Source organism: Otolemur garnettii, unplaced genomic scaffold (genome assembly GCF_000181295.1).
Source record: "Otolemur garnettii isolate 467f Iridium unplaced genomic scaffold, OtoGar3 scaffold00302, whole genome shotgun sequence".
Taxonomy (NCBI): domain Eukaryota; kingdom Metazoa; phylum Chordata; class Mammalia; order Primates; family Galagidae; genus Otolemur; species Otolemur garnettii.
The window spans coordinates 339,598-354,432 of NW_003852697.1; the positions used below are offsets into that span (position 1 = coordinate 339,598).

General features: G+C 50.3%; 1 protein-coding gene across 3 annotated transcripts in view; it reads left to right on the forward strand.

Annotated features, from left to right (window-relative positions):
- The window catches only part of ARHGEF18 (Rho/Rac guanine nucleotide exchange factor 18), a 75,592-nt gene that overhangs the window by 53,108 nt on the left and 7,649 nt on the right, over positions 1-14,835 (forward strand). For all 3 annotated transcript variants that reach the window (XM_023508972.1, XM_003803405.3, XM_023508973.1), the window contains 10 exons: positions 1,158-1,296; positions 2,114-2,226; positions 2,338-2,478; positions 3,386-3,636; positions 4,640-4,762; positions 7,057-7,174; positions 7,975-8,223; positions 9,906-9,982; positions 13,196-13,374; positions 14,104-14,195. In XM_023508972.1, the coding sequence (XP_023364740.1) occupies positions 1,158-1,296; positions 2,114-2,226; positions 2,338-2,478; positions 3,386-3,636; positions 4,640-4,762; positions 7,057-7,174; positions 7,975-8,223; positions 9,906-9,982; positions 13,196-13,374; positions 14,104-14,195 (1,482 nt within the window). The remainder of the gene's footprint in view (positions 1-1,157; positions 1,297-2,113; positions 2,227-2,337; positions 2,479-3,385; positions 3,637-4,639; positions 4,763-7,056; positions 7,175-7,974; positions 8,224-9,905; positions 9,983-13,195; positions 13,375-14,103; positions 14,196-14,835) is intronic.

A 14,835-nucleotide genomic window follows, 5' to 3' on the forward strand; every position in this document is an offset into this window, starting at 1 on the left:
AATCAGAGAACGCTGAATCCAGTAAAGCAGCTTTGAGAACATTGTCTTCCAGGAACCAAAGTTCCAGATTCTTCCCTTTTTTAACAAGAAGCTGGTACAATGGGCACCTGAGAGACCCAAGAGCCAAGTTGGGAGGCCAGGTCTTTTTTCACTGGTGCCTTTTGTTCTTGCCCAGGGCAGAGTTTTAAGATGCAATCTTATAAAATGCGAGAATAAACTAGCCAAGCAGCCCATCTCAGTGAGGCTCAGCTTCAGAGGTTGCCTTGTCAAACAGAAGGGGAAGGAAACGGCTGAGCTTTCATTAAGAACTGCATCTTCCCATCAGTAGGCGAAGGTGCACCCTCTGATCTGAGCCCTTAAGTTAATGAACATATGGGTATAAACAATGCTGGGCCCCCTGTGGCGTGTAGAGCTAGTTTGTGATCACCCTGTGAAGTGGAGTTGGAGCCCCAAGTCCTCTTTGATGGTAAGAATCTATCTGAGTGCTGACGGCCAGAAACAGCGAACGTTTTGCCTCTGGTTCTTAAAGTCGTTGTAACATCCAGCCTCAGGTTAATTTTCACCCTATACATGGTGCTGGCATGAGCCACACCAAGCTCAGAGCTCCCAGTTTCATGACCTTAGATTATTTACAGTGGACACAATCTGCTTTCTTGCCATTTTTTACCTCCTGCAAAGACAGAAGGTGCCTAGAGGGGTTTTTTGGTTTTGTTTTAGCAAAAGAGAAAGCCTGTGCAGTTTCCAACACTAAACGGTCACAGTGGGGACCAATTTCCTGCCCTCCAGACCTGCTGCTTCAGCCAATACAGTAAGGGAAGACGCAGCTTTATTTTCTAGAAGGATCCCACCGAGGCATTAAAAAAGGGCGTGCAGCCCAGCCTGGCACAGCAGCGGTCCCAGAGCCCAGAGTGTGAACATGGGGAACGCACATTCCAAAGGCGGCGACAGACACGGCTCTCTCCCAGGCCATCCAGAGCTGTCTTTTTACAGCTCTTTCCCCAGGAAATGGAGCGAGAACGTCTTCTTAGATAATGAGCTGTTGACCTCCAAGATCCTGTCCGTGCTGCGGCCGCAGTCAGAGCGGGGCTTGCACTCCGGCGGCCTTCGCTACCCAGCCCACTTTCTCAGCACCAACTCCGTGTTTGCCTCTGTTGCAGCCTCGCTCAAGGAGCATCCCCGGAGCACCCTCCTGTCCGATGGCAGCCCAGCCTTCTCCAGGAATGTCGGCATGACGGTCTCTCAGAAAGGGGGTTCCCAGCCAGCACTGAGCCCGGCTGGAACTGGGATGAGACTCGGGTAAGGCCGGGTCCCCTCCCTGCTATCGGGTGGGTGGCATCCCAGGGGAAGCTATTGACAGCCCCTCTAAAAGAGACCCCTTACTTAGGTCTGTGTGAGTCAGCATGGCAGCCCCCAGCCAAGCGATGAGACGCCCATTAACACTCATTCCCAAGATTCATGTCTTTTTTCAAAATGATGTCCTGAGGTCTATCTGGCCCCTGGTAGAGCTGGTTTGCTTAGTACTCTGGAAAGATCCTGGAACTCGTCCCTGGGACAGGACTCCTTACTGTATGCAGGGTGATGCTGGAAGCCCCACTGAGGGTGCTGTGGGGCTTGTGTTGCACTCTCTCTGCCTTAGCCAGTTCCCTCAATATTGCGTCCAGCAGCATGCAGGTGGAAGGCAACCCTGAGTCCTCCTGTGCCTGTGATGATCCTTATAGGAGTTAGTGGGTCAGGAAGGGATTGTGTTTTTCCTCTGAGAAGGGACTGTCCTCCCACCCTTGACTGTGAGGCTGCATCTACCTAACTTCTGGTAGAGAGAATCCCAGAGGCTCCAGTGGGCTCTGGCGGTCAGTAAAGGGAGCCTCTGATCTAATACCCCTTTAGAATATTCCCGAACATTAACAGCAGTCATGATAGAAAAAGTCCTGATGTGACATTGACAGGTAGTCTCCCAGTCTTTAAAAATGATCTGTGACAAAGTTAATGCTTACATTGAAATCTAGAAAGGTCTCACTCTTTAATCAGGTGGAGTCACTGATTTGCCTGTGTAGACTGGGACCAGGTGTTTTTTATTCAATTTTCTGAAATGATTGTCTTTATTATCTTCATTTAGACCAATCTCAGGAGAGATGGATGAAGCCGATTCTGTGTTTTTAAAGTTTAAGCAGGCAGCTGATGACTCTCTTTCACTCACATCTTCTAACACTGAGTCCATTTTTGTAGAAGGTATGGTCATCTAATTCTCTCACCCCTGCCACATGGTCCCATCCATGCTGGGGTTCGACGTCTGCATGTCCATGGGTGGTGGCCAGCAGCAGCACTTCCTTCTTCCTTCAGATCCCTATGCTGCCTCACTGAGGAGTGAGATTGAATCTGACAGCCACGAGTTCGAGGCTGAGTCCTGGAGCCTTGCTGTGGACTTGGCCTACGCCAAGAAACAAAAGAGGGAGGTGGTGAAAAGACAGGATGTCCTTTATGGTAAGAAGTCCCAAGCCCTGTGCCCCCCTGCCAGCTCTCCACTTACTTATTTTCTTTCTTTGTTTACTTTTTTTTTAAATTCCACCTGGGAATGTAGGTTCCATCGCCAGCCTCCCCTGAGACCACTTGCCCCTTTGCACCTGCCTCCCCCCATGTAGTCCTGCCCCTCCCCACCCAGGCAGGAGGTGCTCAGGGAGGACTCTGTTAGAACACATACTGCAGATGAGTCTAGCCAAATACCCAGGTCTTAGTCTACTTGGGCTGCTCTCACAGAATACCAGGTGTCTTATAAACAATACAGATTTACTGCTCACATTCTGGAGGCTGGGAAGTCCAAGATCAGGGTGTTGGCAGATCCCGTGTCCAGAAATAGCAACTTTTCCTGGTTTATAGATGACACCTTCTAACTGAGGTCCTTTCATAAGGGCACTGATCCCATCATAAAGGCTCTACGTTCAAGGCCTGGTCACCTTCCACAGGCCCTACCTTCTAATGCCATCACCTTAGGGGTTAGGATTTCAATATATAAATTTGGGGAACACACAGTCCAGTTCAGTGCTGTCTAGCCAGAGACACACACAAACGTGTGAGTTTTGCATCCCTAAGAGTGATATTCCTCAGAACAATCTTGCTTAAAACAGCCTTGAAACATCTTCAGTCAATTTCAGGCAGGAAACCCTCCTGTGATGTTGAGGTCCCAGGGTCCTCTCCTTCCCCTGTTCCCTTAGGCTGGGACCCCTGCAGCACTGGGCTATGGGGGGATGGGGAAGCCTGGACACTCTGGGCAGTAAGAAAGGCCCTGACAACAAGGACTTGACGGAGCACATGAAGGACAAGCAGCACCCATGAGTGCCCAGCAGGGCCTCAGAGCTGGCGCAGATAAATCCCACCAACTGTGTCCCTACAGAGCTGACACAGACAGAGGTGCACCACGTGCGCACGCTCAAGATCATGCTGAAGGTGTACTCCAGGGCCCTGCAGGAGGAGCTGCCGGGCAGCTGTGATGCCCTTAGCCGCCTCTGCGTCTGTGCGGACGACCTGCTGGACATGCACAGTCGCTTTCTCTCTCTGCTCAAGGAGCGCCGCCACCAGTCCCTGGAGGAAGGCAGTGACCGGAATTACGTCATCCAGAAAATTGGAGACCTCTTGGTACAGCAGGTGGGTGTGCCCATGTCCATCCAGACAGTCTGCAGGGCCCCTGCCCACCTCTGTTCCTGTTTGTTGAGTGCCCACTTCCCTGGAAGACACACAGGTCTGGCCCCTTATACCTGAGGTTCATGTTCTGGAAACACAGGGGCCTAAACAGCAAACCTCCCTATCTGAACACTGGCGTTATTCTCTGTGCTCTCATCAGCTGGGCTGGTTTTGACTTTTTGGTTCTGGCTCTTATGTTTTTGGGGTTTTTTTTTTGAGACAGAGCCTCAAGCTATTGCCCTGGGTAGAGTGCTGTGGCATCACAGCTCACAGTAACCTCCCAACTCTTGGGCTCAAGCGAGTCTCCTGCCTCCGCCTCCCAAGTAGCTGGGACTACAGGCGCCCGCCCCAATGCCCAGCTATTTTTTGGTTGCAGCCATCATTGTTGTTTGGCGGGCCCGGGCTGGATTTGAACCCGCCAGCTCAGGTGTATGTGGCTGGTGCCTTAGCCACTTGAGCCACAGACGCCAAGCCACAGACGCGGAGCCTCTGGCTCTTACGTTTTTGACTACTGGGAGTGTTCCAGAGCTGTCCAGGGAGCAACACTGACTGTAGATGTTTGTTCCAGGCCAAGTTTGACACAGGGGAGCTGTTCCTCTCATCTGACCTGACTGCTGGTTCCAAGCATCCTGTGTCAACTAATTAGAATTAATTAGGAGAATTCCCCCTTTGCTTTTTCACATTTCTAACATTCTTTAGCTTAATGTTGTCTTTTCTGGATCTCAGGAGCTATACGGCACCTGTGACATGGTAAAGCCCTTCATCAGCAGATTTTCTCATACAACCTTCATTGCACTTCTGCAATTACAGAATTCTAAAGCATTTCCCTTTCTGAGGACATATTAGAAAGTGAACACTGCAAGTAAATTCAATACTCACTTTGACAAAGCCAGACAAGTTAGGTAAAAATATTCCTTGGTGGTGTTCATGGTTATTATTGTGACATTTCTGTTCTCTTTCCTATTAGTTTTCAGGTGAAAATGGAGAAAGAATGAAGGAAAAATATGGGGTGTTTTGCAGCAGCCACAAGGAGGCTGTCAGTCAGTACAAGTTGCTGTTGCAAAGCAAGAAATTTCAAAATTTGATCAAGGTAAAAAAACATTTTTTTAATTAAAAACTTACCATCTTTGCCATAGATTCTTTCCACAGAACTATGTAGAGTCTTGGGATTTGGAGATTGTTTCCAAATCACCTGTTAAAAAGCAGTGACTTTTCAAAATTTTGTTTTGTTTTTTAACCACAACCGCATTCAGAACACATAAGTGAAATGTTTTTTTGTTTTGTTTTGTTTTTTTTGAGACAGTGTCTTACTTTGTCACCCTCAGTAGAGCACTGTGACATCATAGCTCACAGCAGTCAGCCTCCCAAATAGCTGGGACTACAGGTGCCCACAAACGCCAGGCTATTTTTAGAGATGAGGTCTCGCTATGGGTCAGGCTGGTCTCAAACCTGTGAGCTCAGGCAATCCACCCACCTCAGCCTCAAGTCAGTGAAATCTTACATGGAATCCAAGGTGTAAAACAAACAAGGGCGGGTATAGAGGCTTACGTGTTGAATCCTAGCACCTTAGGAGGCTGAGTCAGGAGGATCACCTGAGGCCAAGAGTTGGAGACCAGCCTAAGCAACATAATGAGACCTCATCTCTACAAAAAATTTTAAAAACTGGCCAGGCATGGTGGCACATGCCCATAGTCCCAGCTAAGCTCGGGAGGCTGAGGCAGGAGGATCACTTGAGCCCAGGAGTTTGAGGCTGCAGTGAGCTATGATGACACCACTGCACTCTAGCCTGGGAAACAGAGCAGGATCCTATCTCTAACTACATAAATACATAACTACATACAAATCAAACCAAATCTTTCTGTGTTCTCCATCACACTGTGTGGCCCCTGAGGTCCCCCTATAGGCCCCCAGTGCGGGACCTGCCAAACACCACATCTCAAACTGTGACACACAGATCATTTGAAGGGGCTGCCATGCCCTGCAATCCAGCCCGCCAGAGCCACTCCATCCTGCCTGTGGATGTTCTAGCTGTCATCAGGAGTGTTACTCCAAACTTTTGTCCCCTCCCTGGCCCCGTTTTCTCCCCTTCTCACCTCCCAGACCTTCAGAATGATCATGAGAGTTGGCAGGTGCCCAAAGCCCAGCTGGAGAGCTGAGTCAAGCAAGACTCTGCCTCCCACCTGCTGGAAACAACATGGGGGTTAAGGCTGCCCAGCCAGTCAGCATTCACCTCTTTGGAGGCCAGAGTGCACCTGATTCCAGAACAGCTCCATTGCCTGTGACCTATTTAGGGCTTTGTTCTAAAGTGACATTCAACAACTGATGGTCTCAAGTTAGGAATGATGTGCGCTTAAATTCTATTCTGTCACTGTTATGGTAGGTAGACATGAAAGGGAAAGAATCATTTGGGGCTGCAGTTTATCCACTAACAAGTAGTGGACTTAGAAAGGCCCACCTAATGGCCTGAGCCAGAAACACCTAGAAGTGACTGGGGAGCGGGGGAGAAGTACTCCATTGAGACCTTGGTCCACAGACTCACACCCCCCAGTGACTCTCTGGGCCTCTTAGAAAGTGGCTCTTTCTAACGGCTGGCATACCTAAAATGGATCCAGGAGCAGCAGGGGCAAACACAGAGAATGTGTGGAATGCTCCCGGCCCCCACCGGGAAATGACTTCAAGTAGCTGCCACTCTGGTTCTCGGCCTCAGAAGGCTCCCAGGAGGGCGGCGCCTGTGGCTCAAGGAGTAGGGCACTGGCCCCATATACCTGGCCCTGGCTAAAAAATAAACTGAAAAAAAAAAAAAAAGAAGGTTCCTGGGAGCCAGTTTAGCAGGCATAGCCCCTCTCCACCCCACCCCACCTCCACTCTCACCCCACCCCCACCCCTTCTCATTCTGGAGGCTCCTGCAGTGGTGAGTCAGGGTCAGGGTCTTGGTATGCACATGCCCTGCCCACCTACAGACAGCTCCACAGATGGGTAATCTCCATGACCACCCAGGCTGCTGCTGGTTTCATTTTTTTTTTAACAGTTGTTCACATCAACTGTATTTATTTCTATTTATGATTTGTTTATGAAGTTGGGTCTTCCTCTGTTGCCCAGGCTGGTTTCTTGGGCCCACGTGATCCTCCCAGGTTTCTGGGATTGCAGGTCCCTGCACTGTCCCACCAGGCTCCTTCCTTCTTAGGAGGCTTGCAGGGACCCTCGCTCACACACAGGTAAGGCTGCCTTTGCTTCTCTGGCCTTTCTGTATATAGCAGTTGATCAGGTATGTTTCCCCTCCAAAGCAGAACAGGAAAAGTCCTGGTGAGCCAGAAAAGGAAGGAGCCCCATCCTTGGCAGGAGCTGAGATGTTAATGTGGTGTGGTCTTATTTTCCATTTCCTAGAAAATTGGCAACTCCTCCATTGTGAGGCGGCTGGGCATGCAGGAGTGTATTCTTCTGGTCACTCAGCGCATAACTAAGTACCCAGTGCTGGTGGAGCGCATCATTCAGAACACGGAAGGTAGGCTCATGCTCTCCACTGCCGGGGGGCTCGTCCACCCTCTCCCTGTGCCGGCAGCAGATTGGTTAATTCCCCTTGGAGGCCACTCTGCTGGGCACTAGTCTCTGATGCGGGAAGGATGGGGCAGCTAGCACCAAGAAAGTGGAGCCAGGTCTCATTTGACTGCCATATCACGTAGCTCTCACACAGGCTGGGCCATCACAGGCCTTCTCTGTGGTGTGGCTGAATGATGGAGACAGTGCTCTTGTCAAGGTCATTCCTGGTGATCCGGACAAACCTAGAGATGATCTCTGTGTCACAGAGCCCAGGCTGAGAGAGGGCTGTCCCTAGAACTGTGGCAGGCAGAGAAGGGCACAGAGCCCTGCTGGGAGTTCTCAGGGACCAAGCAGTGCTGCCCACATCTCCCATGTTTCTGCCACAAAAGCCATATCCTTAGAGTAGGAGGAGCCAGCTCTTAGTCATGACAGGCAGTGGCGGGGGTCTTTTATGAAGGGCTGAGGTACACAGGGGAGTTTGTTTGCCAAGCAGCAGCCAGTAGAGCCAGGCGGGGCAGTATTGTCATTTCAGTTCACCTTAGCCTCCATGTCAGACAGTAGCTCTACTGAGGCTGTTTCACTTATCTTGGAGACGTGTTGACACATCTCAGGAGGTCATAGCTAAGAGGTGGTTGTAGAGGTCCTCTGAGCAGCAGCTTTGGGGAGCATACCTTACAGACCCTGAGTGCTCGTGTGTAGTGCACCCACTTCTGTGTGTCCATGGACTTGGACAAAGAAAGGTGCTGACTCTGCTGTGTGTGGCAGCCGGCACTGAGGACTACGAAGACCTGACCCAGGCCCTGAACTTCATCAAAGACATCATCTCACAAGTAGACACCAAGGTCAGTGAATGTGAGAAGGGCCAACGCCTCAGGGAGATTGCAGGAAAGATGGACCTGAAATCCTCCAGCAAACTCAAGAATGGGCTCACCTTCCGCAAGGATGACATGCTTCAGCGGCAACTGCACCTGGAGGGCACACTCTGCTGGAAGGCCACTTCAGGGCGCTTGAAAGGTAAAGAAAGCCCAGCCCCTGGATCAGTGGGCACTGTCATGGAGTGGTGGGTGCTGTTTAGGGTTGGAGGCATGATCTTGCAAGTGGTGGTACCAACTTAGGTCAGTGGGTGCCATCTTGGACTGGTAAGTTCAAGTGTCTTGGATGAGTGGCACTGTCTTAAGAGTGATGGCATCATCTTGGAATGGTGGGCACCATCTTGGATCAGTGGTGCCATGTTGGGTGGGTGACTCCATCTTTAGCACCCTCTCGGAGTGGTGAATGCCATCCTGAATGAGTGGGCACTGTCTTGGGATGGTGGGCACCATCTTGGATCAGTGGTGCCATCTTGGATTGGTGGATGCCAGCTGACATAGAACCACTGCAGCCTGGCTTCCTCATGGCTGAAGGAAGGTTAAATGCAAAGTCAGGATTTGCGCAGGCAGCAGGAGTGTAGCAAAATGAGGTGGTCGTATCACCACTTCTTCCTCTTGTCTTAGAAATGGTGCATTATAGACCAGGAGGACACCCTGGAAATGAGTCATTGCCTTCTGAAACAGAAAGACAAGGCATTGGCATCATGATGCCCCAGTTCTGGCAGAGGCCCTTGGGTTCTAGACACGCTCAGCTGCAATCTGGATATAGTCACATTCTGCCTGCTGTGGGCCAAACTGCCAGGGGGGTCCCGTGTGGGTTGGAAGTGCCTACCAGGACTGTGGAGCAGTGTCCCCCATGCATCCCACTCACTCTGCCAGGTGTGCTCCAGGCCCTACTTTCAAAATCGACATCACAGTTCCAGATGAGAGAGCATTCAGGACTCCTCCCTGAGTTTCCTTCCATCTTCAGAGCCTCTAGAACATCCCAGCCTATCCACTGGGATCAGCATCTTTAAGGCTCTCAAGGGGCCCTTCGGGTGGGGAATGACAGTGTATGCTTATCTGTCATCTCAGCAGAAGAGCTGTGCTTCATGGGGAGGGCTCAGTGCCTTCTGCCTGTCAGGCACCATGCTAGGTGGGAAGGAGACACCAGACTGGGCGACAGCTGGCTCCTGTCCTCCTGGGGCTTCACTCAGTGGGGCAGAAAGAGAGAAACAAACAAACAAACAAACAAAAATAGAGCCAGGAACAGAGCCTACCTCAAATCTGAGCTACACAAGAGGCCAAGGTGGGAGTGTGGCTTGAGCCTAGGAATTCAAGACCAGCCTGGGCAATATAGTGAGACACCCCAGCCGCCATCTCTAAACACATTAAAAAATAGGGTGGCACCTGTGGCTCAAAGGAGTAGGGCACCGGAGCCATATGCTGGAGGTGGTGGGTTCAAACCCAGCCCCAGTCAAAAACTGCAAAAAAAATATTAAAAAAAAGTACAACACATGCTTTTTAAAAAGCCAGCAGGCCACAGTACAAGAAAATTACATGAAGAAAGTATATCTGATTTAGGTGGGGGGTCTCAGAAGCAGTTTCCCTGAAAGGTGATTCACATGTTCCTGTCAAAATTCAATTCAGGATGCGCACCTATGTGCAGAAGCCTTACTCTGTAATAATTCGGGTCCCAGGAGGCTGAGACCAGCCCTTGGTGGAAAGGGATGAGGCAGAAAACTTCCAGGCCTAAGCAGAAGCACCAGCATGCTCGCCCCTTTCTGGGGCCCTCAGCAAGACCCCACAGCCTTTAAGACATCTGTTCCCTTTGTGCTGTCTCCCCAGATGTCCTTGCTGTCCTGCTGACCGATGTACTTTTGCTGCTACAAGAAAAGGATCAGAAGTATGTCTTTGCTTCCGTGGTATGTATCTTATCTCTTCTGGCTGGGACTTTGCAGGGAAAGCTCTGAAGCCACTCATTACAGTAGCAGCTGAAGGAGTGCATCAGAAGCACACCTATGGGTTAGTCTGTGTGTCCCAGGCTCCCCAGAAGGCTCCAGACAGGCAGGAACAGAGTTTTCCAGGAATGAGGGCTCTGCCTCACTGCCTGATGGGAGCTTCAATTCCCATTCTTAAAGCCGTTCCAGCCTCAGTTTCTCTCTAAGTCTTCCTGGTTATTCTTCTGGCAACACTCACAGGTACTCACAGACCACAGAATCTGGGCCAAGAAAACCCTTCCCTTCTTCCCAGGAACTCACTGGCTCCACCTCTGAGAGTCTGAGCTCAGGCTGCCACTGCTCAGTGGACCATGGTCAAGCTGACCCCAAAGACTCTGGGCCCAAAGCAGCCATGTCATGGGACCCAAACCCAGCCAGGCATTCATAGCCATATCTACCTTGCCCTGCTTCTGCAGGGATTGGCTTCCTACCCTGCTGGCCTGTGGCAACCCATAGGTTCTTCAGCATCTAACAACACTGACAGAATCTTCTGCAGGGAGAGAGCCAGGCCTCCCCTCTGTGGGCACCAGCTGCAGAACAGCTTAAGGACCCTGTTTGCTTCCATACTGCCTGAAGAGGAAGGTAGCCCTTATCTCCTGATGGAGAATTTTCCAGAGGTTCGAAGTCGCTTCTCAAGACATTTCCCAGCCCCCTTCCCCATTCCTCCTACCCTATGCCTCTGAAAACTGGGCAAACTTTTTGATCAAACAGTTGTCCAGCCTGAGCCCAGCTCAGTTCCTCTGTGCTGGGGGGGACCTGCACACCCCACTGATGTTGTCCAGTCACCTTGCCTATGGGCTTTTCTCCTGCCATGTCCTATACCCAAACAAGACACTGGGTATCCCAAAAGAATGTGGCTGCGCTCATGGGCAAGACATAAAATAGCATGTCTCAAACCCCACAAAAACATGGAGACACACAGCCCACACTCACATAGCACGTAGCTTTGTTTCAGCAGCTTGCATCTGTTCAGAAAAGCACAAAAGAGAAAATAAATGTCATCTTGTGTCCTGCCACCTGACACCAACTTGGTTATTTTTGTCTCAGAGTGTCTGCTCAGTCAATCTTTATGCCATAAGTATATTGCACAAGCCAGGAAATAAGTCATTTCGACTTTGCACGCCATTCAGACTCTGTCATGACCCTCCACAGCCGCTGTGTCTCAGAAGCGCCTTAGAGAGTACACACTTGGGTGGGCATGGCTGCATGCCAGGAAAGCTTTGTTTCTAAGTTGGGCAGCAGGTGGATTTGGCCCATGGGTGATACAGTTTGCTGGCCCCTCCGGTAATTGTATATGTGAATTTTTTTTTTTTTTTGAGACATATTCTCGGTTGCCCTGGCTAGAGTGCTATGGTGTCACAGCTCACAACAACCACACACTCTTGACCTCAAGTGATCCTCCTGCCTCAGCCTCCCAAGTAGCTGGGACTACAAGCACCCACCCCAACACCTGGCTAATTTTTCTATTTTTAGTAGAGACCAGGGCTCACTTTGCTTGGGCTGGTCTTCAACTCCTGAGCTCCAGTGATCCACCTGACTCTGCCTATTAGAGTGCTAGGATTATAAGTGTGAGCCACTGCACCCAGCCTGTATATGTATATTTTAAAACAATGGTTCATATTTCTCTGTGAAATGAACAGTTTATACTGTTCATACTTCTCTGTGACATGGTTTTTTGTTCCCTTGCGGTGTATTTTGAACCTTCTCCATCTCAGTACATCTGCTGTCTTTCATGTAACAAAATGGCTTCCAGTTCCATCCATGTAGCTGCAAATGATGATTTCATTCTTTTATGTGTCTGGATAGAATTTTATTGTGTATGTACACCACATTCTCTTCATCCATTCATTTAGTAATGGGCACCTAGGCTGATGATGTGTTTTGGCTCTTGCGAATAGTGCTGCAGGAGACAGGGGCATGCAGGCATCTCTTTCATACTTTGATTTTCTTTGTTTTGGATAAATAACAAGGAGTAGAATTGCTGGATCATATGGTAGTTCTTCTCTGGTGTTTAGTTTTGGGTTTTTTTTTTTTCTTTTGTGAGACACAGCCTTGCTCTGTCACCCAGGCTCACAGCAACCTCCACCGCCTGTGTTCAAATGATCCACCTTTACCTCCCAGAGTGTTGAGATCACAGACATGAGCTACCATGCCCAGGCATCTCAGGAGAAGTTTAGGGAGAGGGCTTGTATGAAGAGAGCTCCACTTTATTTTTACTTTAGAAGAATAATTTACTGTAGGGGAAGGAAAAACAGTGTCACACCAAAGGTGGTGGTCACAAGGATCTGAAATGGGAAAACAAATCAGAAATATTGAGGGCTGTGCCTTCCTGCAGTGATCTGGGCTGAGTCAGTCAGTATGTTCTTTGTACCAATGCATAAGTCTGCTTGGGCTGCCATAACAGATACCATACTGGGTGCCTTAGACAGCAGAAATATATTGCCTCAGTTCTGGAGGCTGGAAGTCCAAGATGGATGTGTCGGCAGGGCTGGCTCCTTCTGAGGCCTCTCTCCTTGGCATGCAAATGGCTGCCTTCTCCCTGTGTCCTCACATGGTTGTCTAGCCCTCTGAGCATGGCGTATTCTCCTCTCCTCGCCTTTTTTCACAAAGACCCCAGTCCCATTGGATTACATGCTTATTTAAAAAAAAAAAGTTTAAAATATTTTAAATGGGCACATTAAAAGGATATTAAGATATCTTTGCAGCTTGGTGCCTGTAGCTCAGCAGCTAGGGCTCCAGCCACATGCACTGGAGCTGGTGGGTTCAAACCTGGCTGGGTCTGCCAAACAACAATGACAATTACAACAAAAAAGTAGCGGGGTATCTTTAGTCCCAGCTACTTGGGAGACTGAGGCAAGAGAATCAGTTAAACCCAAGAGTTTGAGGTTGCTGTAAGCTGTGATGCCACAGCACTCTACCCGGGGTGACATAATGTGACTCTGTCTCAAAAAAATAAAATAAAAGATATCTTTGCAATGGTATCTTTTCTTTCTCCACATGGCAAAATACTTCTGCTTTGAATCATTTGAACAGAAACGGGGCACATGACTTCCCCTTAGTCCCAGGTTTGGAATCCCTGCCACTGTGTGGACATAGTAGGGTAAAAAGTGACACCACCCCCCAATTCTATCCCTGCAGGACTCAAAGCCTCCTGTCATCTCTTTACAAAAGCTCATTGTGAGGGAGGTGGCCAATGAGGAGAAAGCAATGTTTCTAATCAGCGCCTCCCTGCAAGGGCCTGAGATGTACGAGATCTACACGAGCTCCAAAGAGGATAGGAACACATGGATGGCGCATATCCGAAGGGCTGTAGAGAGGTGAGAGGGGCCCAGCTGGTCCCCAGGTGTGTTCCCTTCGCCCAGTACTCCGGCCTTGGCTTTGAGGGTTGGCCCATTGGCTGTGAGCTTGAACTCCCTCATCCCAGCTTAGAACAGATGACGCTATCCAGGCTTCAACCTATTGGGTGCTAGAAAGGCCCAGATGTCTCCAGCCAGGGGCTACAGAGCCAGGCAGCTCTAACCTGGACCTTTCTGCATTTGTGTGCCACTCCACCTGACATGATGCACTGTCTGCCGACCCCAGCCTGGGACCAGACCCGTTGGAACAGGTTGTGGCATCTTCTTTCTTCTTAGGCCAAGCACCTCTCAGGGCCCAGGCCTGACTGGCCTTCCCTTTCCCCCTTCATGCCAGGGGGCTTCCTGCTGCCTTAGCCTGCTCTGAGCTCTTTGGTGCTTAGTGGCTTCAGCCATCTGCAGCTTGTGTCCTCCCCCCATACCTGGCAGGTCCCAGTGACCAAGCTGTCCTCTGGACTCCTTCAGGTCACAGCCAGTAGCATAATGTTTCTGCCTGGTTATGTCCTGATACTTTGAAGCCAGTAAAATGCCCCACCTCTCTGCATTTTCCCTCCTCTTTCTGTACCATTAACAACCCAATCCCTCACAAAACCAGAGATGGTCTTTGCAGCTGGTTTCTGCAGAATCAGCATCCATGTTGGAGGCCAGCCCACCCAGGAGGCACTGTTGCCCACCTGTCCCCTCCCCCCACAGCTGTCCCGACGAGGAGGAAGGGCCCTTCAGCGAGGCTGAGGAAGAAAGGAAGGTGATTGAGTACCGTGCGATGAGGCTCAGGGACTTCCAAGGTAAGGGGAGTCAGTGTTGCAGATGCATCCCTGGTGCGCTGAGCCCTCCTTGGGGACCAGGCCCTGTGTTCTCCTTTGGGACATGAGGGAATCACCACCCCAGTTACATGGCATTTTCCTACAGACTATCCCATGTCCCACAGCTCTGTGGAGCATTTAGAATGAGGCTGAAGGTGGTGATCTCCCAGAGGCTAAGCAGCCCCTCTGGGGGTGTGAGAAATGGAAAGAGTAGATCTCAGGGGCCCCAACCCCTTCCAGACCCTCCTGTTCAGCCACGTACTGCCATGGCCCTCCTCATTCAGACAGGAACTTGGTGGGCATGGTTCTCTCAGGTGACATATGAAGGAGCCCCTGTGCTGTGCTGATGAATGATATTCCCGTGTGTGGATGGACTGTGCTGTGCTGATGAGTGATATTCCCATGCGTGGATGGACTGTGCTGTGTCGAGTGATATTCCCGTGCGTGGATGGACTGTGCTGTGCCAAGTGATATTCCCGTGCGTGGATGGACTGTGCTGTGCCAAGTGATATTCCCGTGCGTGGATGGACTGTGCTGTGCTGATGAGTGATATTCCCGTGTGTAGATGGACTGTGCTGTGCTGATGAGTGATATTCCCGTGTGTGGATGGACTGTGCTGTGC